The 13017-nt window shown below is 52.1% G+C and overlaps 4 protein-coding genes and 1 non-coding gene across 5 annotated transcripts; 4 read left to right on the top strand and 1 right to left on the bottom strand.

Annotated features, from left to right (window-relative positions):
* Positions 1-121: 121 nt before the first annotated feature.
* Positions 122-2512, top strand: QC764_0018440 (uncharacterized protein; the record flags this gene model as incomplete). The annotated part of the gene is made up of 2 exons (XM_062940022.1): positions 122-783; positions 1528-2512. The coding sequence occupies 2 exons, from the start codon at positions 122-124 to the stop codon at positions 2510-2512; spliced, it is 1647 nt and encodes a 548-aa protein (XP_062805838.1).
* On the bottom strand, positions 848-957 carry QC764_0018450. Its single transcript has one exon. It is a non-coding gene; the product is annotated as a tRNA-Thr (tRNA).
* A 613-nt stretch (positions 2513-3125) lies between the features above and the next one.
* QC764_115750 (uncharacterized protein) lies at positions 3126-4645 on the top strand. Its single transcript, XM_062942823.1, has 2 exons — positions 3126-3432; positions 3486-4645. Exons 1-2 carry the CDS (start codon positions 3247-3249, stop codon positions 4356-4358), a joined length of 1059 nt encoding a protein of 352 aa, XP_062805837.1. The 5' UTR covers positions 3126-3246; the 3' UTR covers positions 4359-4645.
* Positions 4646-8019: 3374 nt separating this feature from the next.
* Positions 8020-8910, top strand: QC764_0018420 (uncharacterized protein; the record flags this gene model as incomplete). The annotated part of the gene is made up of 2 exons (XM_062940021.1): positions 8020-8237; positions 8898-8910. The coding sequence occupies 2 exons, from the start codon at positions 8020-8022 to the stop codon at positions 8908-8910; spliced, it is 231 nt and encodes a 76-aa protein (XP_062805836.1).
* An 83-nt stretch (positions 8911-8993) lies between these two features.
* QC764_115730 (uncharacterized protein) lies at positions 8994-11885 on the top strand (the record flags this gene model as incomplete). The annotated part of the gene is made up of 6 exons (XM_062942822.1): positions 8994-9096; positions 9173-9229; positions 9401-9472; positions 9597-9839; positions 10148-10980; positions 11053-11885. 5 exons carry the CDS (start codon positions 8994-8996, stop codon positions 10846-10848), a joined length of 1176 nt encoding a protein of 391 aa, XP_062805835.1. The 3' UTR covers positions 10849-10980; positions 11053-11885.
* Positions 11886-13017: the final 1132 nt, after the last annotated feature.

The following is a 13017-nucleotide window of genomic DNA, read 5'->3' as shown; positions in this document are numbered from 1 at the left end:
TGTTTCTTTACACTCATTTTAACTGACTCACTCCATACCTACCCACAACCCTCGACTCAAGAGGACCAGATCAACACCCCCTCACCACACCCATCACTATCATCCCCCAAACAAAACAACAATGTCGACAACAACCGCCCCCCACAAACTCTACTTTGGCTACGGCTCCAACCTCTGGCTGGACCAAATGTCCCGCCGCTGCCCCTCCTCCCCTTACCTAGGGATAGGACGTCTCCGCCAGCACAAATGGTTCATCAACTCGCGCGGCTACGCCAACATCGCCCACGTCCCGACACCCTCGCCCCCTTCTGAAGTCTGGGGGTTGACCTACGCTCTCACACCCGAAGACGAAGAGATGCTGGATATCAACGAGGGAGTCCCCTACGCCTATGAGAAGAGGGAATTAACGATCGAGTTTTGGGAACAGGATGGGGACAAACAGGGAAAGGGGGAGGAGAGGGAGGCGTTAGTTTACATTGACTTTGAGAGGGACAAGGGGGGGTTTAAACCGAGGGAGGAGTATATTGTTAGGATGAACAGGGGGATTGATGATGCGCTGAGGGAGGGGGTGCCGAGCAGTTATGTGGAGGGGGTGTTGAGGGGGTATATCCCTGCCGAGGAGCAAGACGAAGAGGTTGAGAAGCTTGCTGAACGGCAGGCGGGTGGGTTTAAAGATGAGAGCGGGGTTATACCGGCGAGGGTGACGGCTGAGGCGGTGGGGTCGGGGGTTGATCTCGTCAGCAATGTGAAAGGCGTTGGGGAGGTTTTGGATGGGAAGGAGTAGTAAGTGATGCTTGGTGAAAAAGGAAGGGTGTAGGAAAGGGAGTAGCAAAACAAAAAGATGATTTGCCCACTATCAGAATCGAACTGATGACCTTGTCATTGTCCTTGTGTGTTGAAGACAAGGTGGGTTTGACTTTGTACTAGTGACACGCTCTACCACTGAGCCAAGCGGGCTGGGTTTGGGAGGTTAAGTGTTTATCGGGAGTGTGGATGAGCACTTATGAGGCACGATGTGGACAGGAAATAGAGATGGCGTTAACAACCTTGATGTGCTCCAGGGACGCTACCGACGCCGCATTCACCACATTGAAGCATAAACCACACAACGTTTTGAATGTCAGTTCCCCTGTCCGCATTCCTGATCTGGCCCCATCACACGCTGTGGACAAATACAGAGACTGCGATATCTTCGAAGGCGTATTGACTGTCTTTTGAACCTTTCGACTTTTGCCGTGGTTGTTATGCGTAGCTGAACTTAACCATTGGTTCTCGCTTTTCTCACACGGTCACTTCCCTCACACTGTCACTTCCAGGTCGCCCAGCCACTGCCGCATGGCTGAAAGCAGGACCTAAGGAGTAAGGAAGGAGAGAAAGAAAGAGCTCCTCAGCACCAGGTCTTAATTCCTGCTTCCTCCTCTTCCCACAGTTGTAACAACAACAACAACAACATCATCATCATCATCATCATCACTCCCATCATTCCTATCATTCTCTTTTGGCTACTCATTCAATATCACTCTGCAGTATGAGCGGTGCTTCGAGCTCTAAATCCAGATATGCATTCAGGCTCCGCCATCAGACTCCCTACCTCTCATGGTACCAGCACTCAACCCAAGCCACGCACGTCTACGAAATGCTTAACTACTTACCCAAGAACACACTCCAAATATTGGAAATAGGCTGCGGCATGGGCGCCGTCACGGACTGTTTAGCACAACACATCAAGTCTCGGAATGGTCACATTGACGCTCTCGATCCCGCACCTGACTCGTATGTGTGCTCGCTGGAGCAGTACGTGCAAGATACCGAAAACTTCTACCCCTCTCCGTGGACTCTGGGTGATCATCAGCACGCCGTGTCTCAACGGAATCCCAACACGGTCACCTTCCACAATGCGGACGCGATCAAGTTCCTCGACGACGGAGACGACAAGGACAAGAAGTGGGATGTAGCGGTGTTTTTCCATTCCGTCTGGTACTTGGACTCGGTGGACGTCCTGAAGAACACACTTGAGAAGTTGAAGGGGAGGGTGAAGAGGGTTTTTGTTGTCGAGCATGCGCTACGTGCCACGAACAAGTATGCACGGTCGCATGTGTTCGCCGCGCTTGCGATGGCTGCAGTCGGGGAGGAGAGGCAGAAGAAGGGCGTGGACACCACGGGCCACGTGACGTTTTTGGGCACTCCTCCAAAGATAAAAAAGGCCATGGAGGAGACGGGGTGGGCGTTGGAAAAGGAGGCGGAGACGGTGCCGGATGGAGAGTTGATCGATGGAGTTGTCGATGTCACATGGGCTCGTTCAACCCTATTTAGGGAGCAGTTCAACGAGCTGGGACTGCAAGGCACCAAGAAGGAGGGTTTGGTGCAGGCTCTGCTGAACGCGGCTACTCAAGAGCTGGTTCTCGATGATAGGCGGAGGATGAGCCGGTGCGGTGATGACACTATTCCCCACGCCTGTGCAATGGATGTTTGGGTGGCGAATTTTGTGCTGGAGAAAGAGGAAGAGAAGTAGTTGGAAGTTTGAGAACTGGAATAGTTGGTCTATAGCGAAGCCTCAGTTGGGTCTTAATTTCACAGTCTCGCTCCACCTCATCCTATCTTGGAGCCATGCCAACTTGCGACAGAACACTGTGTCAAGGGCTTAAAGTATCATGATATGGCTTCAAAGAGAGTAAGTACACCTACAGAGATAGGTATGAGGTCTTTAAAGACAAGAAACAGACCCTTACATCTATATTAATAGCTAGGCCTCTGAAGACAGTCAAAAGGCCTTACTCTTTTTGAATAGGTCTTAAAAGGTAACCAATAAGCATGAGAATACAACGAAGAGATGTTTGAATGATGGTTGAAGGTATTACAAGATAAGGTAGTTAGGAGGTGTTGAAAGAGAATAAGCATGTGTTAAATACAACGACTAGGCGTCAAGAGACAAATTTCATGTGAATTTCATGATTAAGCCTTCGAATATAGCCCATAAGCCTTTTAAAGGAGGTAATCTCTATCATTTTGTTCACGACGTGGTACCCAACACTGAAACCGACCTGCCTCACCAAACCCTAACCCACACTGAACACAAGTTCTTTCAGTCCGCCGTTATCCTCGTTCAAACTCCTGCATATTCCCTTGTTTATTTCCACCTCAAAATCTCCGCTACCTGCAAAGTCATATTCTGTTGGTTCATATCCAAACCCTGCCAGGGCTGATACTTTACTCTTCCAGGGCATTCGACACCGTCACACCTTGTCAATGCAAGGGCGTGGTAGACTGCCTAGACTTGCTTTCTTATCTCAATGCCACAGGTCCCTGTACGCATCGCTTTCAGTGAATAAAAACCGGCTTGCAGCCATCTCAAATATTACATCAATATCTCATCACAACTTACCCACCTACCACTTCCAAATCTGCTCTTTCAGGGTATCAGCCTACAGAATGGTCAGTCCCTCCTCATCCTCCCCTCCACCAACTCACTAACACCCCCTTTGCAGTCCACCCCACCACCACCAACCCAGCTCCTCTTCCACCACGACGCCTCCCTCGCAACCCACACAACAACCCTCCTCACCATCACCCCCTTTTCCTCCCTTCCCGCCCCTGACCAATCCCTCTTCAAATCCCCCCCCACCAACGCCTTCGTCCTCACCTTCCCCTCAACAATCTTCCACCCGCAGGGAGGTGGCCAGCCCTCAGACGAAGGCCACATAACCCTCACCTACCCCCCCTCGGTAGCCTTCTCCGTCATCTCCGCCCGCCATTCAATCACCAACCCCTCACAAGTCCTCCACCTAGGCTTTTTTGCCCCTTCTGTCCCCCCACCTGATGAACGGCCACTATTCACCCCAGGAGACCAAATCACCCAAACGATCAACGCCAACCTAAGAAACTACCACTCCCGCCTCCACACAGCCGGTCACGTCCTCGGCTCCGCAGTCCGGCACCTCCTCGAGTCCCAAATCGAAGACTTTGACGAGCTAAAGGCTTCCCATTTCCCGGACTCGGCAGCGTGTGAGTTTAGGGGGTTGATAGACTCTAAATGGAAGGAGCCGATCCAGGAGAAAGTCAATGAGTTTTTGGCCGCGAAGATGCCGGTTGAGGTTGAGTGGTGGGATGAGGAGGATTTCAGACGGGAGGGGTTGGAGAGGTTGATACCCCGGGGGAAGGATGGGGAGGTGGTAAAGCCGGAGAACACGGACGGGGGGAGGTGGAGGGTTGTGAGGATTGTTGGGGCGGAGGTGTATCCCTGTGGGGGGACTCATGTGGAAAGGACGGACCTGTGCGGGGAGGTGAGGGTGAGGAAGGTGGGGAGGGGGAAGGGGTGTTCGAGGGTTGGGTATGGGGTTGTTCCGGGGTTGGAGGGGTGAGGATGGGCGTGGTGGTGGTCTGGTGGCGTGATGCTAGGGGGTTGGTGTTCTCCAAAGCCCGGAGCGGGACCGGGAGACGGGCCGCTCCGTTGTTGGTATGTGAACCGGGGTTCGGTGAGATTCTTGCCCGGCCGGCAAGACCAACCATCTCATCTGGTTTCAGTCAATATCTACCTATCTGCCTTGGGCGTTCACATTTAGACTGGAGAAAATCTCAAGCCTTGACAGGAACCATCTGTGTCACCTTGGCCCCCAAAGTTCCAACCCCCCACCAGACGAACACGAGCTGTTTGCTGGCCATTGTCATACTTGCTTGATATGGAAACCGGGAGACCGGAGACATTTGCGTGTCATATTGTTCTATTGACAGTTGCCGCCGCTTCCTTGACTGGTGTTTTACGGAGATCATGTAGATCAAACACCATCTCGGGCATCGACCATGGACTTCGATGCCATGTGGCTGTTGTATACCCACGTTCAGGGCACAGTAGGTTAACTGACGAGGTCGTGCTGCCCCGACAACTGGTATGACTGGGACGCAGTAGCATAGGTGTTCATGTGTCCCAGTTCCGGATGAGTTGGCTATGCGATCCCGAAGCATAGATACATCTAGAAGCACACGGGAAGCTTCGTGGTTGATGCCCATCACGATTCAAAATTTGCAATACCAGAGCAAAGCTCATACATGCCAGATATAAAGCCGACCACGCGACCACGCCGGTCCTCGGCCTTTGAGGCAAGTGTAACTGATCCGTTTCGATATGATGCCAAAAGTCAACAACGTCCAAGCGGTCCGTATCGACGACCTAGCCAATAGGCATGTGACACTGCGGGGTTGCTGCAGAAGAGTTCCAAGTCCTTGTTTGACGGCATGCAGAGAACCATCTGCACGGAAGCTTTTGGAAGGCAGCCAAGCTGACTGTGCAAGAATGACCTTCCGCTCTCGGGGAGCGTGGCCGATGAGGCCCAAACCAGACCGTCTAAACGCCGAAGAAACCGTGACCTGGCCGTCCCCCCGTTGGTGATATGAGCGAAATAGCAGTAAAGGACAGCATGCTGAGTGGCCAGACCCGGTCGATTCCGTAACGGCATTGGGCGAGCTTGGGGGGAAATATATGCTGTGCCGGTCTGGTGATGTCTTAAGTATTCCATGGCGGCATTGTCTGAGAACGCTGTAGAAATGTCTCTCGTCTTCCCCGAAGCTACACCCCACGCTTATCCTCAACATCTTGGAGCGGGCAGTTACGATGAATCCCACAACGGGACTCGGGCCTACAGTTGGCGCGTTAAATGGAGCGGTGGGTCGTCAAACCATTTCACGACATTGGTCAATAGAACGTGATGACTTTCTATGGCCGTGATGCACATGTCGTGCGACGGATGCGAGTGATGCATTCCCCCCTCACACCATCTGTTTGCCTGGGCGACTGTGAATTTGGCGCATATTGGCCACAGCCATCGTTTCCTGAATAATTGTCAGCAAAGCTTGCTGAGTTTCAAAAAAACCGCCGCGTACAGCGCGCCTTGGGAAAAATTCAAATCGGCCCGCTAGGGATTCTCGGGATTCTTCTACGTAACATAGCAGTTCATACAGACGATTTCTGCCTGGTCGGTTTGTGGTGAGGAACTTGAAGTTTGTTGGGAGTCATGTCAGCAGTGGCTGTGTGGTCGTTCTACAAATGTCTGCCTCCAGAGGTTAGATACCTGATGTCAAAGATCCCAACACAGCAGCTCCTTCGGACAAGCTCCCAAGTACCATTGGCAAACCAGGCCACAGGAGATTCCGGCGAGCTTAGTCAGTCCCGGCTTTGGGAAGCTCAAGTGTTGGTATGAACTTGCAGCTGTCAACTGATAGATTTTGAGTTGCTGTTGTGGACGGCGGTTATTGTTTGAGCCCATTGCCATTTTTGTCAGATATCAAGCCTAGCCAGTCCATAGAGCAGAGGACTACTGCAGAGATGTACCGGGTAAGAAAGCTTCCGGACAGGCTGTACATGTCGATAGGGCTTCCAAAGTCTGTCAATCCGATGCCGCTCTGTATAGCATTCCAAATGAAGTTGAAGTTAGGGAAAGCTGGCGGGTCGATCTTGTCCGAACTCTGAATTACCCCTCACTCAACCCCACACGTTTCCCTGAAAGTCGGCATAAAAAAAGTCCACATGCCGCTGTCTGAAGCTTTCGAAACGCCTTTGCAACGTAACGCCGATGCAGAGCAGAGCAGAGACAGACTGAATATGGCTCCGGTACAGAACCCGAAGAAGCCGAAAACAATAACAAAAAGGCCCGTATACAGACTGGCGAAGAGACAGACATAATATAGGAGACAAGAAGGTAGCAGTACCAGGCCCCTATAATCATACCCGATTACCAAGATCCAAACTGACCCCTGCGGAGGCGCTAGGGAGCCATTCCTAGTGTAGGGTCCGCAACGTTCACCACTCTGCTGGGAACTCCTTCCCGAGAGTGGGAACGAGAACAGTGGGAAGTGTTGAAGACGGGGACCATATGACACCGCATTTCGCAATCGCGCCCGGACTATTTATTAGGTAATTGGGACATTTTTAGATTGTAGAACATCAAGGCATCGCAAGAGATGGGGACTTCGACGATTGATACCGGCTGTCATGTTGTCAGCGCTCATCGTGTTGCGAAGCCAGATCGTCCAGTGGCTCATGGTTTGGGACAGCAAGTTCTTCAACAAAGTTCTTCAAAAGCTCTTACCGGGACGGCATCGACCGCCGGCTTCCCCTATTCGCGGTGCGGCCTTCCCTTTTCGGGGACTGAAGCAGTGACGCTATCACGGGGAGGTATCGGGTGCCCACCTTGGTTTGTGCCGAACCCGCTTGGCCAAGGTCCCGGGTTCATTGGAGTTGATGCGTCTCTCGATTTCTCAAATCAGCCTCGGCGTGCCAATGACGGACCTTCTTGACACTTTGTTGCAACAGCCTTTGTGTCACCTCTCGGTTCACATGAAATTAGGCTTGTGGGAGCAGGAGATGATTGGGGGCCCATCAAGCAGAAGAAAGAAAGAAAGAGTGCGCAGTGCCCAAGGTTGATATCAAAGTAGAAAAGAGAGGCGAACGGCGGATGCTCTTCTCGGCAGATCTCAGATGGGAGAACCTTGAAGATTCGATGGATTGGAATTCGGTTGCAAAGCGTGCAAACCTTCCGAGAGCCACCGAGGCCAGTCCCATGGATTCGACCCCCATCACGAAAAGCTCGGTATGTGACCATGGTTACAACTGATAGACATTGCCGATGTTTCGCTCATGAAAACTGGCGTGACTTTCTCATCGTCGTCATTTCCGTTCTCCGTTCTCGCGTTTCGATGGTGGAAGCCTTTCCCAGGCCACCCTGGACATCGGGACATCGCTAGCGTTCTTCTGCAGAAAGTGACAACCAGCGTGTGGCGCCCCTCCAGCTTTCATCCCAAAGGATACTCCCCAAAGTAGTTTCCAGTTTGTTGGTTGAGCAGTCAGTCCTGTAAGACAGGGCAGATTTTGCTGAAGAAGGCAGTGGCCTGGGCTGGCTTTAGGTGGTGGATGACATGACATGTAAGGTACCTTGTTAGGTGACATGCTACATACAGACCTTTGAGCTGCCTGACCATCCCAGCAGGCAGCTTGCAGAACTGCGGAATCATTCCTATTCCTTCTGCTTGATGACTGCTTCTCAAGCAAACTACCTACCTATTGATATAAAATACTCTGGAAAGGGGGATAATCACTGGACAAGGCCCCTGCCACCCACGTCAAGCCGATCGACCCACGTCCCGCTGTCCTTTGCGCCGGGGCCCAAGAACCTCCATCTCCCCGGTCTTTTCATCCTAACGCAACCCTCCACTCTCAGCCAGCGACTAAAATTACCTGGCGCGTTGGGGTGCGTGCGACCTTTTTTTTCTCTTTCCCTCTCCTCCTCCTCTTCGGGGCTCTGTTGAGTGTTGTTGCCACTTGCCAACAGTTTTGAATCACACCGGGACCTTTCAGCGAAAGGTGCGAGTTGACTTTTTTTTCCTCTGGTGAGTGTCTTGTGTTGTCTGTGTTGTGTTTGTCGAGTCGACTTGTCATGCGGTGAGGAGAGGTTGGTGGGTTATTCCTACCTGCCCTACCTTGGAATTGGGCTGAGCTGGCGGGCGGCCTGAGGCGTTGTGTGTGTGTCCACGCTGTCTGGCTCTGTGTGGTGTCTGATCACTCAACTGGTCACCAGTGCTGGGTTGCGAGTGTCTGGTTGTACGGCAAAGGCCGTCAGTCGAAAGAGGAAGCGACCGTCGGTCGGGGGCGGCAATCGAATTTTTCTCACCCTGACGGCTCGACAGCTGCGCAAGTCGCGCTTCACCTTCTCCTTGACGAAGGAACAACGCCCGAAGCTTCTTTTTTTTTTGTGTGTGTGTGTGTGTGTGTGTTTGGCTGCTGGGGCACTCGTGTACTTTTTTGGAACTCGTCGCCCGCCTCCCGAACCTTGTTTCTTGGTTTCTGGATTGTTTACACGGTCTTACGAAATATTCATCTCTGACTGACACTGACTGGAAAACCGTTGCAGAGTCAATCCCTGATCGGACTCCGTCACTTTCTCTCCGGCTTGTTTTGCTGCGACCTTTGGGCCCAGAACCTCTGATCAAAACACCATCTCGACACCATGGCGGCATACTACGAGAATTCGCAATCGCAATGGCCTCCCGCTCCTCCTCCTCAGGTCGGTGGCGGCTGGGATCACCAGACCCCTCCTCCCGCGCGGTCCGGTATGTCGCTCACCCATTTGGGCTTCGATTGTTAATAGACGTCGTTCCTTTTGCTGACAACACAACTCCCATGCAGGTGCTAGTTCGGTCATCCCCCGCGAGGAGCCTGCGGCGTTTTCCCACCAGCTCGAGGGTATGTTTGAAACCTGCACTTTTCTACGGCCGATTTATACTTTACCATCACGAATACATCCGAACCCAACCCATCCAACAAGAACAACATGCTGTTGTGGCTGGAAACGGTGGAATGTTTGATGGAAAATAGGGGCTTGGGGCAATATCCACTGACATTGATGCTGTGCAGAGGTTGACCGTGCCATCGACAACCTGCTCAAGAGCGGGAAGATGTATGGAGCGCCTGGCGTGGGTGGTCGTCGTGAGTTTGTTCCTCCTAACATGATTGCTGCACCCAGGAGATACCCAGGCTTCGGTGAGTATAGTCTGGGGCTGGCCGGGCCAGTGCTGATGAGCCCCGACCCACTGACATTTGAATCATCCAGATCCCCGTGCTCCCGGCGGTGGCCCCGGATCCCGTCCCCACTCCGTGGCCGACTTTGGTGATGTCCGCGGCGGTCCTCCTCACCAGAACCCGACCAACCTGCAGAACTTCTACGCATCGCAGCGGCACCAGACCTCGCGCGGCTCGAACGAGGCGGAGCAGATGATGCAGGCCAAGAGGAGAATGGCTGCTCAGCGGGAGCGTGAGCTTCGTAATTACCATCAGGAGCAGCAATACAACCGGAGTAGGCCGCCCTCTTCTGTATAGCATCAGAAACCTTCCTACCATATCACACCAAAGACAAAACAAAAAAAAATCAGAAAAAAACAAAATAGAAGCGCTTGGCACCTTTTTCGGGCTTCATCCGCTTCTGTCCCCAAACTGTGTTGTGCCACAAGTGCGGTTCGACGCCACATGGTCCTGTGCTTCCTAAACTGTGTATACGAGGATGTTTTGGGGCGGATCTCCCTGTCTACACCTATTTTCCTAACTGTTCCTTCCCGGCAAGATCCATTTTGGGAGACTATAAGCTAACGCCAACTTTTCCTCTAGCTGCCATCGTCGATCCTTCTGGGTTTAACAAGCCTGACCGCACCTTGAGCCCAAACAGCCTGCCTGAGGAAGAGCGCCGGAAGCTTATTGCTCAACAACGCCAGGCACTGTACGGCGAAGGTGAATTTCCTGGTGGCCCCCCTCTTCCCCAGGCTCGCGGCTTCTATGGCGGGGGTCCCATGTATGATTCCGGCCGTGCTTCTTTGGGCCAGATTGATCCCAGCGCCCAGGGTCCTTTGGAGGGCGGACAGGGACTTGCATCTGCCGGAGGCAACGACCAGGCACGCGCCAACAGCAACTCGAGCCCTCAGTCGAACCCCAGCGGTGGAGGAAAGGGTATGTACGACGCCCCTCTGGCTCAGCAAACGACTCGCACCAGCGCTTCTTCTCCCGGAGGGTCCCCGCCTCGCCAGGCCTCTCAGGGCGGTAAGCCCGGCCAGGGGTCTGTTGCTCCCATTGGGACTCGCCCTTCGGTGAGCGGCGGATCGCCGTCGAACCCGGCTTTGAACAAACGGTCGACGACTCCGTTGCCTTCGCCTTTGAGCCAAGGTTACAGTGTTGGGGGTGCTGAGGATAACGGGGCGGCCCTTGCTCCTGCCTCGGCCACGGCTGAGACTGCTGGGAATGTTGGACTGGGCGGCTGGGGTGGCGGTCGTGGTGGTTGGGGCAATAGCAAGCCCCAGGCTAGCGTCTGGGGTTAATCAGGTGGTGGAAGATTTTTTTCCATACAAACTGCCCTGCAACCAACACAACATCTAGGTTTTTCTGATGGAGTCAGTCTAGGCGGGGATTTTTGTGCAGCTATACACGCACAGCAACAACAACAACAACAACAACAACAACAACAACAACAACAACAACAACAACAACAACAACAACAACAACAACAACAACAACAACAACAACTATAACAACAATAACACAGGACGACGGATTGGGGGTACGATCATGAGGCGGTTTTTCGCTGGTCAAATGGGTTTTTAAAAAGGTGGAGATCAAGACATTTGGTGTTTTATGGTTCTTGGCGTGGGGCAATTGGGCATTGTTATATGGGAATCTGGCGGGAGGCGCGTCAAGTGTTACTTTTGGGTTGCACAGCAAACATCAAGGGGGGATGGATGATGGATGGGTTTGGTGAAAGGCTGATTGTGGGGTTTTGAAGGTGGGGGAAAACAAAAAAGAGGAGGAAACTGGGATTTTTGTTTTTGTTTTGTTTTGTTTTGTTTTCTGCATTGGTGGTGTGTTGGTGGTTGGTTGGGGTTTTGGTGGGCTCTTATTCACTTTTTTTTTTACACTGAGGCGTCTTTGTGTGCTACTCTTGTTGTTACCTTTTGCTCATGGTGTTTTCGAGAGGGGGGAGGGGGGGGGGTATTTGGAAGGGTGGTAAGAGGAGGAAGGAACAAGAACAAATGCACATGGGGGGGGTTGGGGGTCGGGATTGGTGGGAGGTTAAGGCGGTGGTGTTATTCTTGGGATTTGTTTTTCCTAGTCTTGAGGGAGAGTGGGGGGTTATTACATCTTTTATTTTTGCTTTTGCATGGAGGGAAAAGACATGCCTGAGGGGGGAAAAAAAACTTAGCTACTTTGTTATTATCATAGTTGGCTTTGAGAGAATTGCAAGCGGGTTTGTTTTTGAGTGTGGCTTTTGGTGTTGTTTGTGGTGAGGTTGTGTGGAGGAGGTTGAAGGGATAGTGGGCAGTGAGTGGTGGAAGGAGAGAAAAGGGTGGTGGTGGCTAATAGGCAAGGAGATGGAGATATCTGGGCGGGATGTCGGGATGGAGGTGAAGACTGGGATTGGGGGACACACTGGTGGATTGTTTTTGGGTGAATTCTTTCAGGGTCGGGTCTCAAGGTTTGAGGGAGTAGGACATGTGTTTTCTCCGGGCCTTTTGGTGTTGGATGGGGGGCGAAGAGAAGGAAACAACATACATTTCTGGGGTTGGTCGTGCGGGGTTATTATTGCTTTTAACATTTGAGGGATTGGAGGGTTGAGAGTTGCGATTATGCATCTGGCAAATTATCACCATGGGTTTTTTTTTTCACACTGACAGCATCACGTTGGGGGCTGGAAGGGATTCCATTTTTTATTTACTACAAGCTACCTTTGTACTTTTCACACACTTAATAATATGCAATTATTTTGGTTGGTTGTCAACTTGATTCAGTATGTTGTTGGTGTTGGGGGGGAAACACGATGTGGTAAAGGGGAGGGCGGGGAGGGGGATGTAAACAAACCTCCTATTTTTTGACAGTGCATATTGTGCTTACGGGGGCGGTTCTGGGCAAAAGGACAGGGGGTGGTGTGGTGGTAGAAGTTGAATAACCAAGCTCTTGTCTCAAGGTCGGGTTGTTTTTTGAGGTTTGATTCAAAAGTTGCCTCTTTGGAGGCTGGGACGGGGGACCTGCTTGGAAAAGATGTAAGTCCTCTTGGGAGTTGGTGGTGGTGGTGGTGTGGTCTCGGCTGCCTGCCGTATAATACGATGTTCCGGGCTGAATCTTTCCGATTTTCCGTCCCCCGAAACCGAGACCCGTTGTTTTCCGGGAGCGGAGGGTTCAAATGTGGTGAACATGTTGCACGGCGTGATTATGACGTTGTTTGTGGCACGGGTGGGTGTGTGTTGGATGCCCAGGGTGCAAACATTATGCACCTTATCTTGGGGTTAGTACTTTTCTGCCTTGGTAGGAGGAGCATCTCAAGGCTTGTAAAAAAGTACTGCCTGCTTTTGAGTAGGAACGATGACAACCGTATCTCGCATTGGTGTTGCAAGGGCATCGACTTTTGGTGTAATATGCCCAAATTCGATCGGGGTTTTGTGACTCATCCAAGGGGGGGATCTTTTCACAACCAGCCACCAATCGCCGCACAAACC

Source organism: Podospora pseudoanserina, chromosome 1 (genome assembly GCF_035222485.1).
Source record: "Podospora pseudoanserina strain CBS 124.78 chromosome 1, whole genome shotgun sequence".
Lineage (NCBI taxonomy): Eukaryota > Fungi > Ascomycota > Sordariomycetes > Sordariales > Podosporaceae > Podospora > Podospora pseudoanserina.
The sequence above is the reverse complement of the archived record's forward strand: the minus strand, read 5'-3'. Positions and strand labels throughout refer to the sequence as shown.

What these genes read in the sequence shown, in the direction of transcription:
- QC764_115750 (XM_062942823.1), top strand. Translation starts at nt 3,247, where the DNA reads ATGCAAGGGCGTGGTAGACTGCCTAGACTTGCTTTCTTATCTCAATGC. An exon ending in GGGTATCAGCCTACAGAATG is followed by an intron (nt 3,433 to 3,485) that starts GTCAGTCCCTCC and finishes CCCCCTTTGCAG; the next exon opens with TCCACCCCACCACCACCAAC.